This window comes from Candoia aspera, chromosome 2 (genome assembly GCF_035149785.1).
Source record: "Candoia aspera isolate rCanAsp1 chromosome 2, rCanAsp1.hap2, whole genome shotgun sequence".
Lineage (NCBI taxonomy): Eukaryota > Metazoa > Chordata > Lepidosauria > Squamata > Boidae > Candoia > Candoia aspera.
Genome location: NC_086154.1, coordinates 110,977,556 through 110,996,090, shown reverse-complemented (window position 1 = coordinate 110,996,090; position 18,535 = coordinate 110,977,556). Strand labels below are relative to the sequence as shown.

The following is an 18,535-nucleotide window of genomic DNA, read 5'->3' as shown; positions in this document are numbered from 1 at the left end:
AAGTAAAATAATAAAATATAACAACAACAACAAACAAACAAACAAACAAACAAACAAATAAATAAATAAAGCATTAAAATCTTGGCAGAGGAGAAGCACATGCCAGCAATCCATAGGCTGGCTTGAACGCGAAATCAATTGGAGTCAACAGGGCATTATCAGTGACGGAGCTCGTGCAAGGGTTATGTTGATTTGTTGTTGGTTGTTTGGTGATTTACCTCAGTTGCCAATTATGTATGCATTATTTATTGTTATAGGTTATTATGTGGTATTTATAACTGCTGTTAGCTCACAGTCATGAATTTGAGATGGGTGGCCATATAAATTGAAAGGTAGGTAGGTAGGTGACAGATAGATAATTCCCTGAGGGCAAGCTTCTGCTGGGTGCCTGGTTCTGTTGCTCTTCTTCCTGATGCTCTTCTTCTTCAAGTGGGAATTCTAGAACAAGACCAGCTGGAGGAAGAAGCAGAGTAGGGGTAAGGAGGGTGCTTTAGGGAGGAATCTATGAGAACATCTCTTCCCTCTGCCTAGAATGTTTTAAAATGTTTGTTTTGTCAGGAACTCTTTATTTTTAACACACACACCCCCAAGATAGAAATACACTACTGGGGTATCTCATGATTATGCATGCTTCAGCATATCTTCCTTGCTCCTGCCCACCCTTACTCCCTTTCTATCTGCAGGCTGATGTGAGCAGTGAGCGAGTTGTCAGAACAGAAGATGGGGAATCCTTAGCCAGGGTAAGTGAACAAGGGCAAGTGTGGCTGTCTCACCGCACGGCTGAGGTAAGTGGTCCAAAGCCGTCTGCCTAATTTCAGAAAAAGCCACACGCATCTCTCTAATGCAGAGCAGATAGCGTCCTGAATCATCTTCTTAACTGAACCAAATAGCGAGATTTTCCACCTCCTCTTTGGGATTACAAATTAATATTTTTAAGGGTCCAGGGCTAATGTTAAGGTGCCAGCACAAGAATGCAAAAAGGACTCATTGGGTTTGCTGGCAACATCTCGCAGCTTTTTGTGCTCTGTTTTCACTCCAGGAATATGGAGTGCCTTTCATGGAGACCAGTGCCAAGACCGGTATGAATGTGGAACTGGCGTTTCTGGCCATTGCAAAGTGAGTAACAGGCTGCAGGTAGTTTGCCTTGAGGCCCTGGGATTATGACAGCATTTGGAGAAGATGTTGTGCCCTCTTGCTTTCATTTTATCACGCTGTTCCAGGACTTAGGCTGGTGCCCTTAAGATGCTTTGGATTGTAATGTCCAGACCGCTGGCCATGCTGGTGGGACTGTTAGGAATAACCATCCAAAGCATCTGGAGAGCATTCTTGGGAAAGGTGGGCTCAGAACACCCAAGAGTCATTGGGTTGCTATGGACTTTCTTAAAGTAAAAAGAGACTTGCAGCTGTGAGGCCAAATAAGACTCAGCCTTCAAAAGAATTCTCACAAGTACCCATAATCAGAGAATTATTCAATCCCTTGGCAGAATTGTTTTTTTTTAATGGGGCAATCAAAATTACATACCTTTTTGAGGTTTTCAGTGAGATTTCATCCATCTCCCTTTCCCTGACAGCACAAACAGCACTATCTCAGCAAATCTCCTCTCCCCTTCTGCTGCTCACTTACACAATTTGATGTGTTCTTTCTGGAACTCTTCATAGTCTTTGTGTTAAAATGAAACATCCAGGAAATGGTGTAGCTGGTTTTTGAGGTCATGGCAGAGTAGGAAGGAGTTGTGCATAGCATCTATTTCTGAGCAGAGGCAGGGGTAGAGATTAAGCACAGTTACTTTGGACACTGTGTTTTAAGAAAAACAAAATCTCCCAGAAGCCCAGGAGAACTTTTCTGTGGGAGGAAGAGTTCCTCCTTCCAAAATTGTTTCTGAGCAGCTTTTTGACTGTTTGATTTCCAGAGAGCTCAAGCAGCGAGCTGTGAAGCAGCTGGACGAGCCCAGGTTCCAAATCCATGACTACATTGAGTCACAGAAGAGGCAGACCAACTGCTGTGCCTTTCTCTGAAGGAAGAGGATGCTAAGGCAGTCTGAATTACCTACTGCAAAAGAGACCAAGGAGCAAAGTGCCACACAGGAGATGCAGGGAAGGAGAGAAATGTTGAGGATCTGCTCCTCAGACATTAACTTTTTAGAGAATCCTTTTAGAGATTGTACATAAGAAGAATACCATGTCTGGTGTTGCTTGCCCGCACGGACTTGAAGGAAGAGTTAAGAATGCGTGTGTGAAAGTATGCGGAGGCAATCAGGTTCTATAGTATTACTCAGGCCTATCATTTGCAGGTAGGAAGAAAAAGTATTGCCTGTACCAAAGCAAATCAAGCTTTCTTTTGGCTCCCACACCACTGCCCTGTGCCTTGAAAGAGAGGGTGTGTAAGGAATGGTTCTATCACTCACTAGGGAGGGGTCGACCAGGAGCTACCCAGAAAGTCCCTCTTTGCAAAGGTGAGGGGAGGCATTTGGATAAAGTGAACCGGTTAATTTAATTACAGTATTGCCCTAAAAAGCAATGCTTTGTATGATAACTGAAACCAGCAGAAATATTCAGTAAAGTAAAAGTAGACAGATTTCCTTTTGACCTCTGGCCTTTCCTGCTTCCCACACCCAAAGATCCTGCCGAGAGGGCTGCTTTTCTTCACCTCCCTTCCTCCCCCCACCCCAAGGAAAGGAGGACAGGATCTAAGGGTTTTTCCTCCTGCCTGGAACGTCAAGAGATTGCTGCTGACTGGAGTTAGATGGGGGAGAGACCGCCGTATAATTTTATGACCGTAAGTAAGGGAAAAGTTTAGAAAGTTGACTGTTTGTTTTGATGGTACAATGCAAGATCATTTGGGGGAAGGAAAACCCAGCATGCTGAAGCGTAGCAGGCCAGAAAGCCCCGGCATCCACTGTTCAGATGGACAAGTCTTCTGAGTTTGTTTGCTCAGAAAACTGCTGGGATATATACATAACAGAAGTGGTTGCTCCCCTGAGGTTTTTGGTCCCTTCTTACAAACACATCTGGGGTTTCTTGAGAAGAAGTGAATCTTTTTATAATTAGTATCAAGCTCTAGATCTAAGAAACAACTCTGGGAGGGAGGATTTATGTTGGAACCAGGCTCATCTGTGTCACATTAACGTATTTTACAAGCACATGCCATTTCAAGCGGGCTGTTTGTCTTGCAATCATTCCCCATTCCAGCACACCCAACCAAGTACATTCAGCCAACAGATGCAATCCAGGGAGAGCTGCATGCATTTGCAGCCTATATATATGAAGCATGTTATCCTTGATTGAAACATGTCCCCAGATAAAAAGACTGCAACTTTGGGTCGCAGCAGGATTTCTCCATAGTAAGCTTGCTCTGGATGGCATTCAGTGATTCTTCTGCCCTTTACTGCACTCTGCTGCATCCTGTCGCATTGGATTGGCAGGTTATTGCCAGCTGTCCCAACAGCTGTTCAACTAGGACAATAGGACAATATCAACAAGATTAGTTTGCAGACTTCTTTCCAGAAGGGAGAAAGATGGGGAGCCCTTCCTCCAGTCAGTAAGGGGTAACATGTAAGCAGGTCTACTGCATTTGGATGTGAGGCAGTCAGGGGAAAGTGATTCTGCAGGCGAGGCTAGGACTCAAGAACTGTCTGTGATGGGTCAGTAATGCTTTGGCGCTAGGCTGAGACAGCACAGAGGAATCTCCCAAGGCCAAATGCCAGGTTTTACCTCCCTGTGGTCAGATACATTGTGCAGTGCATTTTTACTTGAATTTCTTTACAAGTTAACTTATCACCTATCTCACAGCTGTATTTCCTTTCCCCTGCTTCCTGGAAGTAAGCAACTAATGGATCCCATCTAGATTGATTGACCTTTGCTGGTCTGGCACAGCATAGTGCCCCCCCCCCTTTTTAAAAAAAATCCTTTCAAGGTTTTTTCTTTTTTCTTTCTACAGTTCTAAAACTTGAGGTTACTCTTACTGATTATTCCAAACAGAGTATGATGTATTTCCCCCATGTTTCCTGGATTCTTTAATCAGCATGAGTTAGGCAGGAACTATCTGTAGCCAGCCACACTCCTTATATATTATGCGAGGCAGGTACAGCCAGCACTATGGCAAGAAATGGAAGCCTTATCTGTGAAAGAGAGTTCTTCCGAGCAAAGCTCGCATATTTGTTGCCCTGGCAGCATGCATAGTTTCCCAGAAAAACAACAGGGAGAATGCCAGGATTTAGGAGAGGGAGGCAGACTCCAGCAAAACCGAGCATTGCTTCACATTGCCTGCACCTTTCCTGGGTGTCCACTGCTGGCCCCGGGAGCTCTGGCAAATGCATGATCCTGCTAGCCCATTGGAGCATGATCCATCTTTTATTCAAGGTTGTGGAGGAACACATGGACTTTGCACTAAAAAATGCTTCTTAAGTACCTTGAGATTGAGAAGAAGAAGAAGAAGGTTACAGGAAAAGAATATTGTCATTGTCATCATCATCTCTCCTGGAGCTGCTTATCCTTTTTCCTGGATCAGAAACTCAACTTTCCTTTTTAATGCATGAGGGATGGCACAAGTGCTTTTTCAGCTGTGTTCATGTTAAAATCTGTAACGATTGTATTGTGACCTAGAAATGCAGGCCATATGGCAGACGTTGACAATCCTTTGGGTCAGCAGCACATTTGGAATTTAAGTTCATTTTCCCGTAAGAATGAGCTGCCTGGGCAGATCACCTGTTCACAGAATTACTGAGATGATCTCTTCCTTTGTGGGCCTGAAGGTATTGCAGCAAATAAATACTATGTTTGAAGCTGGCACCTTGCTTTGCAACATGTCAGTTTCCTTTTCTTTTTTTTAAAGCACCCACCAAGAGTAGTGTCCAGGGCAGTAGATACCTTGGGTACCACTTGGACTACCCTTGCTCCAGTTCAGAGAATTTCAGGTAGCAGTGATGGGTTAAGGCCATTGCCTAAAACCTTGGAGAAACACAGAGTATAAGGACTAGATTATGGACCGGCGCTTTCATTTTTGCACTATATGTCTTGTGACAACTAGATAATGTATTTTTAAATAAGCCTTATCCACAGCTTTGGCCTTAAATCTGGGAATAATAAAAAGAGGAATACTAGAAAAATACATTACATGGTAAAGAATTACTTACAAATAAAGTCCTTATTCCTTGTAACTAGCTATAATGCTAATCAAGGATTTGTTGTCTGAATGGGTAACAATAGACTGTGTAACCCTAAAGCCGAACAGAAGAGATAATGTAAGCTCCCTCCTTTGCTTGTGTTAAATTCCCCTTTCTGCATTCTTTATATAACAAATCTTTCTGCCTGATCCACCAGGCATTAGAGTGATCAATTTTCCAAAGAATTAAAAGGGAGGAATGTAGAATAGAGCATTTGATTGTGCAATACAGTCACAGTTGTTCTTGGCAAAAAACTTGATCTGCATTTTGCTATCCTTGAGGTCTTTGATCCTGCCGTAAACTGCTCCGGGTAAACCTCTTTTTGAAGGGCAGCATACAACTAAATAACTTAAAGATAACTGTATTTAGCTTTATACTCCTAATATCCCCTATAAAATAAAGGAAGTTGCTTCTTACTTTGAAAATAATTTATATTCAGCTCATCAATTTGCTTGAAAAAGGCCTTAATACATGTCAACATTTTTTACAAAAACACTGCTGTTACTGAAAGGGTTACGATTTATTTTGGTCAAAGTATAATACATTTGGATTTGGGTAAAATCTACTAGTCTCTGAATGTAACTGCAGGACTTGAGAAACTTCCTCCCTCCCACAGTTATAGAACACTCTACCAGATCAGTGAAGATTATATCTACTAAGGAGCACACAAAACATTTATTTTTTCAAGAGTCTTATTTTACAGGGCTGCAATATCCCAGGCAACCAGCAAATAGCAATAGAGCAACACAGAAAACTCTTAAATCTTGAATTTCCTTACAAGCTTCTTTCTAGAGGTCATCCAGATTTTTGCAGTCCAGATCTCTGGCACCTCTTCAAGCATTTTTTTCCAAATAGAAATACTAAAATACTGTATTAATGTATAATGTATAAATTTGACCCTTACTACCCTGCTGTTGATTGTGGGACGCGGTGGCGCGGTGGGTTAAACTGCTGAGCTGCTGAGCTTGCCGATCGGAAGGTTGGCGGTTCCAATCCGGCTGACGGGGTGAGCTCCCGTTGCTAGTCCCAGCTCCTGCCAACCTAGCAGTTCAAAAACATGCAAATGTGAGTAGATTAATAGGTACCGCTTCAGCGGGCAGGTAACGGCGTTCCGTTCAGTCATGCCAGCCACATGACCACGGAAGTGTCTACGGACAAACGCCGGCTCTTCGGCTTTGAAACGGAGATGAGCACCGCCCCCTAGAGTCGGACACGACTGGACTTAATGTCAAGGGAAACCTTTACCTACCCTGCTGTTGATTAGTTTTAATTATATCAATGATATCATAGTCACCCATAAACAGTTCATTAAAAGCTGGAATAAAAGGTAAGTATTTGTTTCAGCTGTTGTGCAGATGGTTGAATAGAGAGCACTTACTCAAATCAACTGAGATGCAAAGACCTCTTACTGTGACCTTTCTTGGCAATCAGGGATCTGATTGAATGGAGACATATGACAGCAGCAAGTTAGATTTGACCCTAGTTTTAACATGAACTGCAGTAAGAGTTTGAAGCAATGAGCTAACTCTGCATAAGCTTTACAAAGAACACACTTGGTGGATCTGTGTTAAGTACAGACAATGATTCCTCAAAGGTTAAGTCTTCAAGTTAATCTTGATTCCTGGCGACTTCATGAACACATCCAGGTAGTTTTCTTGACAACAGTACATAAGTGGTTTGCCAGCACTTTCATCTAGGATGCTGTTTTGACTTCCTGGTCTATCCCTGGATGGTTTTCCATCCAAGTCCTTGTCAAATTTGATCCTGGTAAGTTTTTCTGAGATCAGCCTACCTCACTCTTAAGGAAAAATATAATCCTTTGTGCATTCCCTTTATGAACAACAACAAAAATGGTTTTTGATTTATAGGTTTTTTTTTAAAAAAAAAGACAAAAAGATCTTCCCTATTTCAGCTTAGTCAGTCTGATTTACTTTCTCTGACCAAGGAGATTAAATCACGCACCCGAATCCTAAGCGTACATATTAAGAGGTATGTCACACTGGTGGTAGGTATGCATTACACTAAGCCAGGGTTTTGCTGGCTTAGGAAATTCTTTAATTTAGGCTGCAGTGCTCTATACTTTAAGAATTAAACTCAGTGGTTGGGTTCATGCAACATGTTATGCCAAAACTAATCAAACCACTTTACAGATTGTGAAATGTGTGAATCCAGCCATTGAGTTCAATTGCCCAGTCACTACAGATGGCATTCTAGTGTAAAGCAAGGATTTTTTGTTAGTTCATTTATTAGATGATTTTGTGCATGATTACTAGCAGATAAATCCCAACAAAATTGTGCATAGGATAGAAATGTACAGTTCTGATTAACTTTTAACTATAACATCTTAGCAGATCTCTGTCATTTTCATTAAACTTTTTCTTTCCAGATTCACTTCTGCTTTCTCTGCTGTTGACAACAGCTTTTCCATAACTGCATTGCATCAAGCTCTCAGATTCTTTTTATTGCCAAAACTAATCTGGTTGGGATTCCACATCTGCATTCACTTTGGAATGAGCAGTAGGAATGAATGCAATGCAATTCACACAGAATAAATCACACTGAGTGGGGCTTGCTTCCAACTACGCAGGTATACAGCTGAGCTACGTGTTCCAGAAGGAGAAGGGGAAGAAAATTCGTAGTATTAGTCGTATTATTTCTCCCACCATTTATTACACCAGTTGCTCAAACTCATGTGCATTGTATGCCTTCCTCTTTTTTTTGCCCCTACAACTACCCTGAGAGACAAGTTGGGTTGAGAGAGTCACCCAAAGTCACCTAGTGAGCTTCCACAACTATGATGCATTGACCTTGCAAAGCCCCATCCCAACAACTTTATCAACTACACCACATTGACTTTGGGATGTACTTCTCAGTAAATATGGACAGACTTTCAGTCATGAGGGAGAGGCTACTCCTTTCTGGAATTTGCACTGCCACGGTGAGTGGGTGTGGGAGAATCTGGGTGCACAATGCATCTTCCGAGTAATGAGTACCCAGAGTTTCACTGAACGTTTCATGGTCCAAAGGTGAAGGGGAAAGTAAACACAATCTGTTAAGTTAAAACCCTCCTCCTCCTCCCACTGTTCTTTTACTGCAGACTCCAGCATTCTCCAAATGCCTTTAGCATCCCACTAGTGGCCTTGCTGCTGCTGTTGCTGGACTGCAGCTTAGGGTGCGGGGACAATACTGCCTGCGCTTCTCGTAAAAGCTGCTTTTACGCTTGTAAATGCAATTCTTGCCATTCGGGTAGCCGAATGGAAAGGACAGCAGCGGTTATCATTAGCATCATCATTCAGAGCTCATCCCCAATGAGGACAGACAAAGAGTTTTCCAAGCTTTAGTCCATCTCATTCTTTGCTTTAGCCTCAACGCTTCCACACTGGCTTGTATGCCAAAATACTGATCATCTTCCACCTTGCCTATCACTTGCTGGCATGTTTTTAAGGCCATCCAAGTCCTCCTTAGGAGTGGCTCAGAGAGCAGTCCTGAAGATCAAGCTACCCTTCTGTAATCTAACCAGAGTTTACAAAAGCTACTAGTGGATACTCAAGGGGTGGGGTGGGGAGGGGAGGGGAGGGCTCTCCTACCCTCTGATGCCATTTATCAGCACTACATAAACCAGGGGGACAATATGCAGTGCTAGGCCAAGGGACTCCCCCGTTTTGTGGTTTCATTTTCAAGCCATTTTTACCAAGAATAAAGTTATACTCATTGGTTCTTGTCGTTATGTAGTTGGAGACCACCATCTTTATTCTTCAAAATGTAACTCTTTAAAATGCCACAGAACATGGTGTATATCTAGGGGGATCAGAGGGAGAATAAGAAACTAAAGCCGGAAGAAAGCCAACAAGCTATGCACGGCGCCGAGCCAGGCAGACATCTGTCCCTTTAAGATGCTCTCCCCAAGCCCACAGGAAGGAGGATATCCACTGTATACAGTACTCTATTTCATGATACAAAACAACTCCCCAATTATGCAGTGTGGAAATTACTCCTTGCCCCTTCCCTCCAGCCGGTCTCCTTGGCAACTAAGAAGAAATCTACCCAATTCAAACGTCCTGCCCTGTCTGTTTTCTCCCAGCTTCCCCACCAATGAGAAGGAGAATGGGGGCTAAGGGTTATTGTGATGTCAAGGGTTCCTGAATGGCACATGAAACCTGGCACCAATGCACCCTACTGCTAGCAGATGCCTGCCATCAACGAACACCATTTTGAGCTACAGACCTCCCTGCTGGCCTGTTCTGATTTGCTTTTGTCACATCTTGTCCGATGAGGAGCACTGGGGAACTTGAAAGCAGACCCATTATTTCATGCTATTGTCAAATTGCTCTGGATTTCCTAAATTCAGTGGGGGCTGTCTGCCTACGTGATGACTGGCATGCCTCACCTCAAGCGGAGCACCAAAAATCTCTCTCCCCCACACCCTCCTTGGAGATGTGTGCTCACTTGATTGGCTGTTCCTCATGCCCGCCTTGCCCCCAAGCAGCTCCCTCCCAGCACAGGGATAAAGATAGAGTTGCTTCCCTGAGATTTTTGTCTATATCAAACATGCTGAAGAGGAAGTAAATTTGCTGATTCTCTGTTTGACTGGTGCACACTTAATTGGGGAGCCTTTTATTTCTGTTTGCCTTCCTCCTTCATCTGAAGCCTTAATATACTCATTCCAATTGCATTTAGAGTTGACTATGTGGTTTGGATAGTTCTCGAATCTGTCCCATCTCTGCCCCAGGTCCTTCCTCTGCATGCAACATACTGTACCTTAAAGGGGAGCAGAAAGGGGAAAACAGACTGCAATCCAGAGGCCTTGCTTCCATCTCTTTACACTGCAAATTTGTAAAGCCTGGGAACCTCATTTGAACAGAACTAGATGGATCAGGCCAACATCCATCCTAGGCTAGCATTTGTTTCTCACATGGCCAGATTCCTCTGGGCTGCTTGCAAGCAGGATATGGAGAGACACCCCCCCCCACACACACACACACACTGCAAATGTTCCCTGCAATTGGTATTTGAAGGTGTGCTGCCTTTTGGCAGAGTGCTAGAAAGCATTTGGCCCAGGAGAGATCAGAAAAGTCACACACCAGGCATTTCTATAAAAATAATTTTATTTACAGAAAGCAAACATATTTAAAGGCTGTTTGCTAAGAGGAGAGATTTCTCTCAGCTGCATACTCTCTGCAAGCCTACACAGAAGGGAAACTGAAACTAAAACAAGTCCAGGCAAGTTCTTCCCTTAGGCAATGCAACCATTAACATGTGAAAAGGGGACAATTAAATTCAACCTCTTCACCCAGCCAAAATGATTAGTTACCATTGTAACCTTAATCTGTAGTAGAAAACATATTAACATGATGTACTAATGAGATGGAATGGATTTATGGCTGAACACCAGGAGGCCCGGCACACACTGACCTCATTTTCCACAGCCTACCTGCCAGACAGAATTGGATAAAGGAAAAAGCTCACAAACCAAGGCATTTTCACTACTGAAACTAAAACTAAAACCGTTCAGATATTTCCAAGCACAAGCTCGCAGGAGCAGAACAGAACAGCAGGATTTCAAACACTTTATAGCAGTGTTTCTCAACCTTGGCAACTTTAAGATGTGTGGACTTCAACTCCCAGAATTCCCCAGCCAACATGCTCCCAGCTCCATTCTGGGAGTTGAAGTTTACACATCTTAAAGTAGCTGAGGTTGAGAAACGCTGGTATAGGGTTAAGGAACACCAAAAGTCAGGAGACAGTAGGTTCTAGTGGGCCAGTCACTCTCTCTTAGTCCTAGGAAGCAGGCAATGGCAAACCTCTTCCAAAATCTTGCCAAGAAAACTGCAGGGACTTGTCGAGGAAGTTGTCAGGAGTCAAGACTGACTCAAAGGCACACACACACAAAAGGTATGTGCTTGGTATATATAAGCTCCATATGCTTCCTTACAAATAAAAATGGGTAGTTAAAACTCAGAAATTCCTATGGAAGTGTGCCTACCTATGCCTCAAAAGGGCAAAACTAAGCAGGCAGAGTATGTATTATCTTGAGGGAGGTAGCAGCAAGTAGTATTTTGGTAAAGTAGCACTTTTGAATTGATTACGTCTCCTATTGAAGCCATTCTGTGAATGGGTGAACCTCTCACACCAAGTGATTCTGCGAGAGGATCCACTGCACATTCTAAACATTACAGATGTGCTCACCAAGTTAAGAAGGTTGGGAATTGCTGATTATAAGGAAACATGGGAAATACAGGAAACAAATTTATTCTGCTAATAATTATCTACAATAGCTGGCAGCAATTACCCAGGGTTCGATCTTTTCCAACAGTAGTATTTGCAGTTCCACCAGAAGAAATTGGCATTTTTCTTCCAGATGTCCCAATACTGAATTAACGTATCTACTTCAAAATTGTGACCAGATCTTAGATCATGTTCTGATGTATGCCTGTTACATGATTTTTTAAAACCTGGAGGTAGGGTTTTTTCATGCATGTTATTCAATAATAACACAAGGTCCCTGAAAATGAAGTTGCTTATTAAAAATGCATATAGGCATACACAGGCATATGAAAGAACCTGGCTATTTGAATAATTTCTTTGAGATATTAAAAAATAAAGAGCTAAGATTAAAGTGTAAATCAAGACAATAAGGCAGACAATTAAATGCTAGCACTATAAATCTCATAAAGGAAATACAGTGCCTTTTTAAGTGATAAGAACTAAAAATAACAGTATCAAATTAATCTTTGGATGGTACAAAGATATTAATCAAATGTTCTCAACTGTAATAGTATTAACACCATATATAACATGAAAATGAACAAAATGCTTGTAACTTGTCATAGACGAAACAAGAAGCATTTGACCCTGTTGCTTAGAAATCCTCTTCTTCATCCTTCTACTGAAAAGCTGCTGACTGACAAACAGCAAAATGCAACTGCTGCAAATCAGGCATATATCTACCCATCCAATGTTACATATTATTTTAGTTATACTGTTCCTTGCACAAAGAATCAATAATTCTTGATGCCTTAATAGATTCCAAATACTGGAAATACCATCATATGCAACCTTGACAAGCATTAATGGCTCTAAAATCATGATTTTCAGAGTAAGGTATAACAAGTATAGGAAAAGCCCAAAACAAATGTGCTTTTATATCCAAATCCTTATCTGCATCACCAACAGCAGGGTGATCACAACCAATCTTACTGAACATTCTGTGGTGCGCAATATGTACATACAAAACTTTTCTATTGTGTTTGAAAAAAATGCTGCTTTCAGTTTTTAAAACAATCTGCCACTAGTTTGCTTATATACACACACACACCCCTACACACACACTTTATAAGAAGATAAGCATGCAAAGATAAGGCAGATTAGGATTTGAGAACAGCTAAATGTGGCATAGAGAGTGAGCAGTCAGTGACAAGGTTTTCTAAGAAGTTATTTTACTCAAACTGAGATGGAAAGGCATCTACGATTAGGGAAATCTCAGCATGTAAGAATGGAGTGACTACTGCAAAGAGGAGGAAAGAGATTCCATGGAGTCCAGATCTTTTCAAGAGGAAAAGCTTTTATCTGCATCAGCTTTGAGAATCTACCCTTTAGAGCTAAGGCAGCTGGCCCAACAAGTGCTGGAGCTGAACAAGTGAAGCACTATGGCAAGTTGATTGAAGATGGCAACAACATTTGCCCCCTGTTGATGTATAATTTCTCAGCCTATGTCAGCCTTGCGAGGTAGTCCAGACAAGCACACCCAGAAGTACTAGCTCTACTTTATTGTAAGGTTACATTAACAGAATCTTGCAAGTCTGAAAGTACGTTTCTCCCTCATCTCCTTTACAGCCCAAAAAACTAGGTGTGTGTGTGTGGGTCCCTTCTGAGACATTTGCCATGTCCATCTTCTGTGGGCTCAGCTGCCTCTTATCTGACCATTGCCCTGGCTTCAGCTCTTCTTCCTGTCTCCCAAGGTCATTCCCACATACCATTACAGCCTAAGAGAAAATAAAGTTGTGGTTATGTCCTAACAGCCAGGAACCACGCTGAGACAAGGAATAGGTCTCTAGTGTTTTATTACTGCTACATAAACAGAAAATCCTAACAAACTGAAGAAGCGTGGGAAAAACCCAGACATATAAACCCCAAAGACTAAGGCGGGCCCGATCTGTCTCTCTTTGAATGGCTACCTAATTCCTCAGTACTATGCACGCGCTTTACAGCCTGGATGGGAGCCCCCTGCTCGCCATCCTTACTCATGACAGGTTATGTGGGTTAAGGAGGAAAGGCCGAAAATAAGATATTGCAGGTATGTATGTACTGTACTGTATTGTACTGTAAGTAATCTAAGTCTTTCATTGGAGGCTAGTTCCAGCCAACTTGGCACAGAGAATTTAAGAGAGCCAACTGATCACAGAGTCTAGCCTAATGGGGTAGGGAGCCCACCATCAAGCAGGGCAGGGTAAAGAATGCACAGTAGTTCCATTATGAGTCAACACTGCTGATAAACCAACTGGAGTGGGCAGCAGTACAAAGGCCCTGAAATCAGATCAGGTGAGTGGATGCCACTGATTGATGTGTACAGACCATATCACAACAAAACCCCATTTAATCATTAGGGAAAATCCAAATCAAATAGCCTACAAAGGAATTTCATATCTTTAATCACAGGGAACATCTGTATATCAGTAGACAAGAGGACTGCTTACCACTGTGGCAGACTGTTTTGGCACAGGGAGAATGGATCCTACATTCAGAGATATTTCAACAGATCTCAACAGGATGGAGATGCCCCTCTGTCCACATGTCTTACAGCAGACAATGCAGTGGTGAAGAACTTCTACTTCCAAAACAATTAAGAGAAGGAATGAGAAAATAATCTCAAAACAAATATGTGAAAAAAGAGTGAATGGGTCAAGAGGAAAACCAATAAAGTAATGATTGGACAGAGTGGATGAGATCCTGAAAAAGAGAGAGGTGAAAAGTTTAAGAAACAAAACATAATATATGGAACAGATAATGGAAACCAGGATGATTTGCAAACATAAAAGACATGAAGAGGCTTCGCGAATAGTTTTGGCGTAAACTAATTTTATTTATTTCTTAAATTTATAAGGCTGCCCAACTCCATCATGACTTTTAGGCATGTTTCCCATTTTACCTCGTGTCTTTAATTTCTTTAGTTTACTAGTACCCCCCCCCCCCGCTTTTTCTGCATAATGGCAGTTACTCTGAAAGGCAGCAGTGTGATTGGTAGGTATTATTAATTTAAGTATTGCAAGTTTTATTTACGTCTTTTAATTTTTTTTCTCTTGTAAACTACTTGGGGTGAGGGAAGAGCAGTACAACACAGAAGTAATAGCATTAGTATCAACTTAGCTGCTTTTCAATAGAAAGATTTGCAGACTGATGTATTAATGAGATGGAATGGATTTATGGCTGAACACCAGGAGGCCCGGCACACACTGACCTCATTTTCCACAGCCTACCTGCCAGACAGAATTGGATAAAGGAAAAAGCTCACAAACCAAGGCATTTTCACTACTGAAACTAAAACTAAAACCGTTCAGATATTTCCAAGCACAAGCTTGCAGGAGCAGAACAGAACAGCAGGATTTCAAACACTTTATAGCAGTGTTTCTCAACCTTGGCAACTTTAAGATGTGTGGACTTCAACTCCCAGAATTCCCCAGCCAGCATATGGGAGTTGAAGTTGAATTCTGGGAGTTGAAGTCCAAACATCTTAAAGTTGCCAAGGTTGAGAAACACTGCTTTCTCAACCTTGAGCAAGGAGGTTCAAAAACAACATGAGGTTTAAGTCTGGGGCAAGAAACATGCTGTCGCTCCATTAAACCACCCCAAGAACAAACTAAGCAGCCAAGGGAACAGTCAGGAAGGTATCATTACTTCATCTTCATCCCCTGCTCCAAGACCCAAAGGCCAAAAGATGGAGGGTTGTCATTTAGGGCTACAATATCTGGGCTGCAAAAATCCAGACTTCCACTAGACCAGCCTTTCTCAACCTTTTGACCCTGGAGGAAACCTTGAAATATTTTTCAGGCCTTGGGGAACCCCTGCACATTCAGGCTCAAATATAGGCCAGAAGTTACAAAATTATTATATTTGTTTCATGGGTAGGCCTGTATACATGCATTAACAGTGTTCTTAAACTAAGAATAAAGAATGAAACGTACCTCTTTAATGTGAAGCTGCCCGAATTTGAAATAATCTTTTAAATAAATCGTGATCTCCCAGAGAACCCCTAGTGACCTCTCGCAGAACCCTGGGGTGCCACGCAACCCTGGCTGAGAATCCCTGCACTAGATGGAAGCAAAGAAACAAAAAGCCTCAAACTCCTTACTATCATCTAGGGATCACTCTGATTGTGGCAGTCCAGATATGGTAGCCTTGTGCTCATAGCCGTTACCAAATTAACTTTCCTTTGCAGCGCTGTTCAGTTCTGGGGGAATGGGGAGTGTCAAGCCTGTGAAGGGGCCAGAGGACAGGAAGTTTCCCAGGAAAACATAGGAAGGACTCGCACTGATTTGATTGCTTCAATTTACTTTAAGCTAACTCCTGGTAGTACAGGTGAAGGCCTAGTTTGTGTATGGCCCCTAGTCCAGATGTTTTAAGACTACATTGAAAGCACAGATGCAGCACAGCCTTTTTTGTTTTTATTGCTATGATTTACCAAAAAAAAAGAGTGGGGTCAGAAATGAAAAGAGGGACAATCTGCTGCAAATTATCTAATTATTCAGTCAGTAAACTTTTAATACAGTTATTATATGCACAAGCTATTGCTGTAAGCTTCCTATTTTTGGATGCTACACAGATAGGACTGTTATCTCCAGCTTGTATCTTCCTATATAATTTTTGTTGTTTCTTGGGAAACTAGATGATTAAGCTCCCCTCCTGCTGATATTGCCCCAATATAATATCCTGTGACTTGAAGCAGTGAGGGTCATTGGATGACTTAGCTGGCACCAAACTGTCCTCAGAGTAGGACTCAACTACAAGAAAAACCCTTACTGCAGGAAATCCTTAGACTGAGATGAGGAAGTCACAAGATAAAACTTTAAGAAGTTCCCATGAATGTATTTGTCAGATTTGTGCTCCCTTTCTGCTCTGATGAGTGTCAAGACAGCTAACAAAATTTAAAACAAAACAATAAAAAGTTCAACAGGTGGATTAAAACTAGCAAAGAAGAGATGTGGGTTTATGGATTTCCTAAAGCGTGGGGACCAAATGCATGTACTTTGAGGGAGTACATGCTGCAGCCCAGGAAGATAACAGGAAAACAGGGCCGCAACTGGGTGGGGGTGGGGGCAAGCGGGGTATGTGCCCCGGGCGCCATGCTGGGGAGGTGCCAAAATAAGCACTGGGGGGGGGGGTGCCAAAATAGGCGCGGAATCCATGTTTGCCCCGGGTGACGCAGACCCTAGCTGCGGCCCTGCAGGAGGAGGCCTTTTCTCAGCATGCCAGAAAGAAGAGCAGCTCCCTCTCCGTTGCAGCAATCAGACAACTTCCTAACAGGAGATGCAGGTTCTTAGGAAGGCCTTCAGCTGTTAAAGTTCATCTGCAGGGAATCACAAACAAAGTTCTGGGTTCCCCATAATGGAACAATCCATTCTTGACCCACAAGTTATTGCCATGTATCGATTGGATCATAAAATAAAAAGTTTGCAAGTGCAAGTGCTACCAGTTGGGGGAGAGGGAAGAGAGTCTGAGATGGGCAGGACAAACATGAGGCAATAAGCACCCTATAATGTGGATCAAGAGTATGGATGAGAAAATTCATTATTTATTACATCCCACCTTCCCTCCAGGAGCTCCGGGTGGTACACATGGGGCTCTCTCCCCCAATTTTCCCTCACAAAAACCTTGTGAGGTAAGTTGGACTGAGAGAGATTGCCTGGTCCAAAGGCACCCAGTGAACTTCCATGGCTGAGAGCGTACTTAAATCTGAGTTTCTCCACCTAGTCCAACACCTTGATAGCGATGCCACAGTATTTATTATATACTAAATACGGAGCAGAGCCAGTTTGGTGTAGTGGTTAAGGCCCTGGGCTAGAAACCAGGAGACTGTAAATTCTAGTCCCGCCTAAGGCACAAGGCCAGCTAGTGAACTTGAGCCAGTCATTCTCTGTCAGCCCTAGGAAGGAGGCAATGGCAAACCACTTTAGATTTCAGATTTTTTTTCATCCCACCTTTATTATTCTTATAAATAACTCAAGGCGGCAAACATACCTAATGCTCCTTCCTCCTCCTATTTTCCCTACAACAACAACCCTGTGAGGTGGGTTGGGCTGAGAGAGAGGGACTGGCCCAAGGTCATCCAGCCGGCTTTCATGCCTAAGGTGGGACTGGAACTCACAGACTCCTTTCACTTCTGAAAAACCTGCCAAAATAACTGCAGGGACTTGTCCAGGCAGTTACCAGGAGTCAATACGGACTCCAAGGCACACACAAAATATACATACAGAACACCAATAAAATACATGAAAAGTACATTGAAGTTCTAAATGAAAGAAAAAAAAGGGCGACAAGAGTTTGTCAGAAAAGGCTTGTGAGATATCCTACACAGGAGGTTACATTTGCGATCCACAGGACTCAGACTCTTTCCATCTACAGTAGTAGAAAAATGGCTAAAAATTGTCTTACTAGTTTTGGGGTAAATGTGATCCATTTTGTCTCATAAATCTCTATCTCCTGGATATATGGGAGTATAATTTGAGGTGTTGGAAGGTTTTTGTGGCATGCAGACGTCCATTTGTATCTATCTAGGATAAGACAGGCTTGATTCCGAATGGTGTGCTTGTATAGGTAGTTTGCAACAGACATTTCACAGATGGATGTTCGATGTGGGCTGGCAAAGTTGTCTCCATGGTACCGTGTCCAGCTTCTTATTCTTTTATCTTTCCCAGAGAAGTTGCTATATATTGTGAGGCAGCCCAAAGCTTAATTCGGAAATAAATACTTCCGTCCTTAATTAAATTTAAGTTTATTTTATTTAGTTAGTTTAAACTTAATTAGGTTTGTCATTGGAGACGATCGTGAATTATGTTTTCTGCACAAAAAGAACTGCTTTTCATTAAAGAAAATTATATTTACCTTGTAGGATAGCATCGTCACACTACGCAACAACTCAGCTTCCTGGAGGAAAGTGAAACTTTTTTGAACCACCTGGACAACCAATAAAGAGATACAATGAAGAATAAGGGGCGGGGCTTTTTATTTGCATGTTTCCGCCTCCGTTCCCGTTTCCGATTTGTCTTTGCCTTTGAGGGGCGTGCTTAGTGCGTTGCAACTCCTTTCTCCCGAATCTCATTGGTTCCACGATACCATTCCTAAATCGTGCCCGCCCCTCTGATAAAATGTCAATGACATTC

General features: G+C 42.4%; 1 protein-coding gene and 1 long non-coding RNA gene across 2 annotated transcripts in view; one reads left to right on the top strand and one right to left on the bottom strand.

The window, feature by feature from the left end:
* Positions 1 to 5,577, top strand: part of RAB37 (RAB37, member RAS oncogene family) — a 24,322-nt gene extending 18,745 nt beyond the window's left edge. Inside the window, exons 7-9 of the mRNA XM_063293233.1 lie at positions 684 to 740; positions 1,040 to 1,116; positions 1,911 to 5,577. Coding sequence (XP_063149303.1) covers positions 684 to 740; positions 1,040 to 1,116; positions 1,911 to 2,016 — 240 coding nt within the window. The 3' untranslated portion in view covers positions 2,017 to 5,577. The remainder of the gene's footprint in view (positions 1 to 683; positions 741 to 1,039; positions 1,117 to 1,910) is intronic.
* LOC134490309 (uncharacterized) lies at positions 59 to 18,535 on the bottom strand. Its single transcript, XR_010067199.1, has 3 exons — positions 18,258 to 18,535; positions 1,625 to 4,408; positions 59 to 453 (listed from the first exon to the last, which is right to left on the bottom strand). It is a non-coding gene; the product is annotated as an uncharacterized LOC134490309 (long non-coding RNA).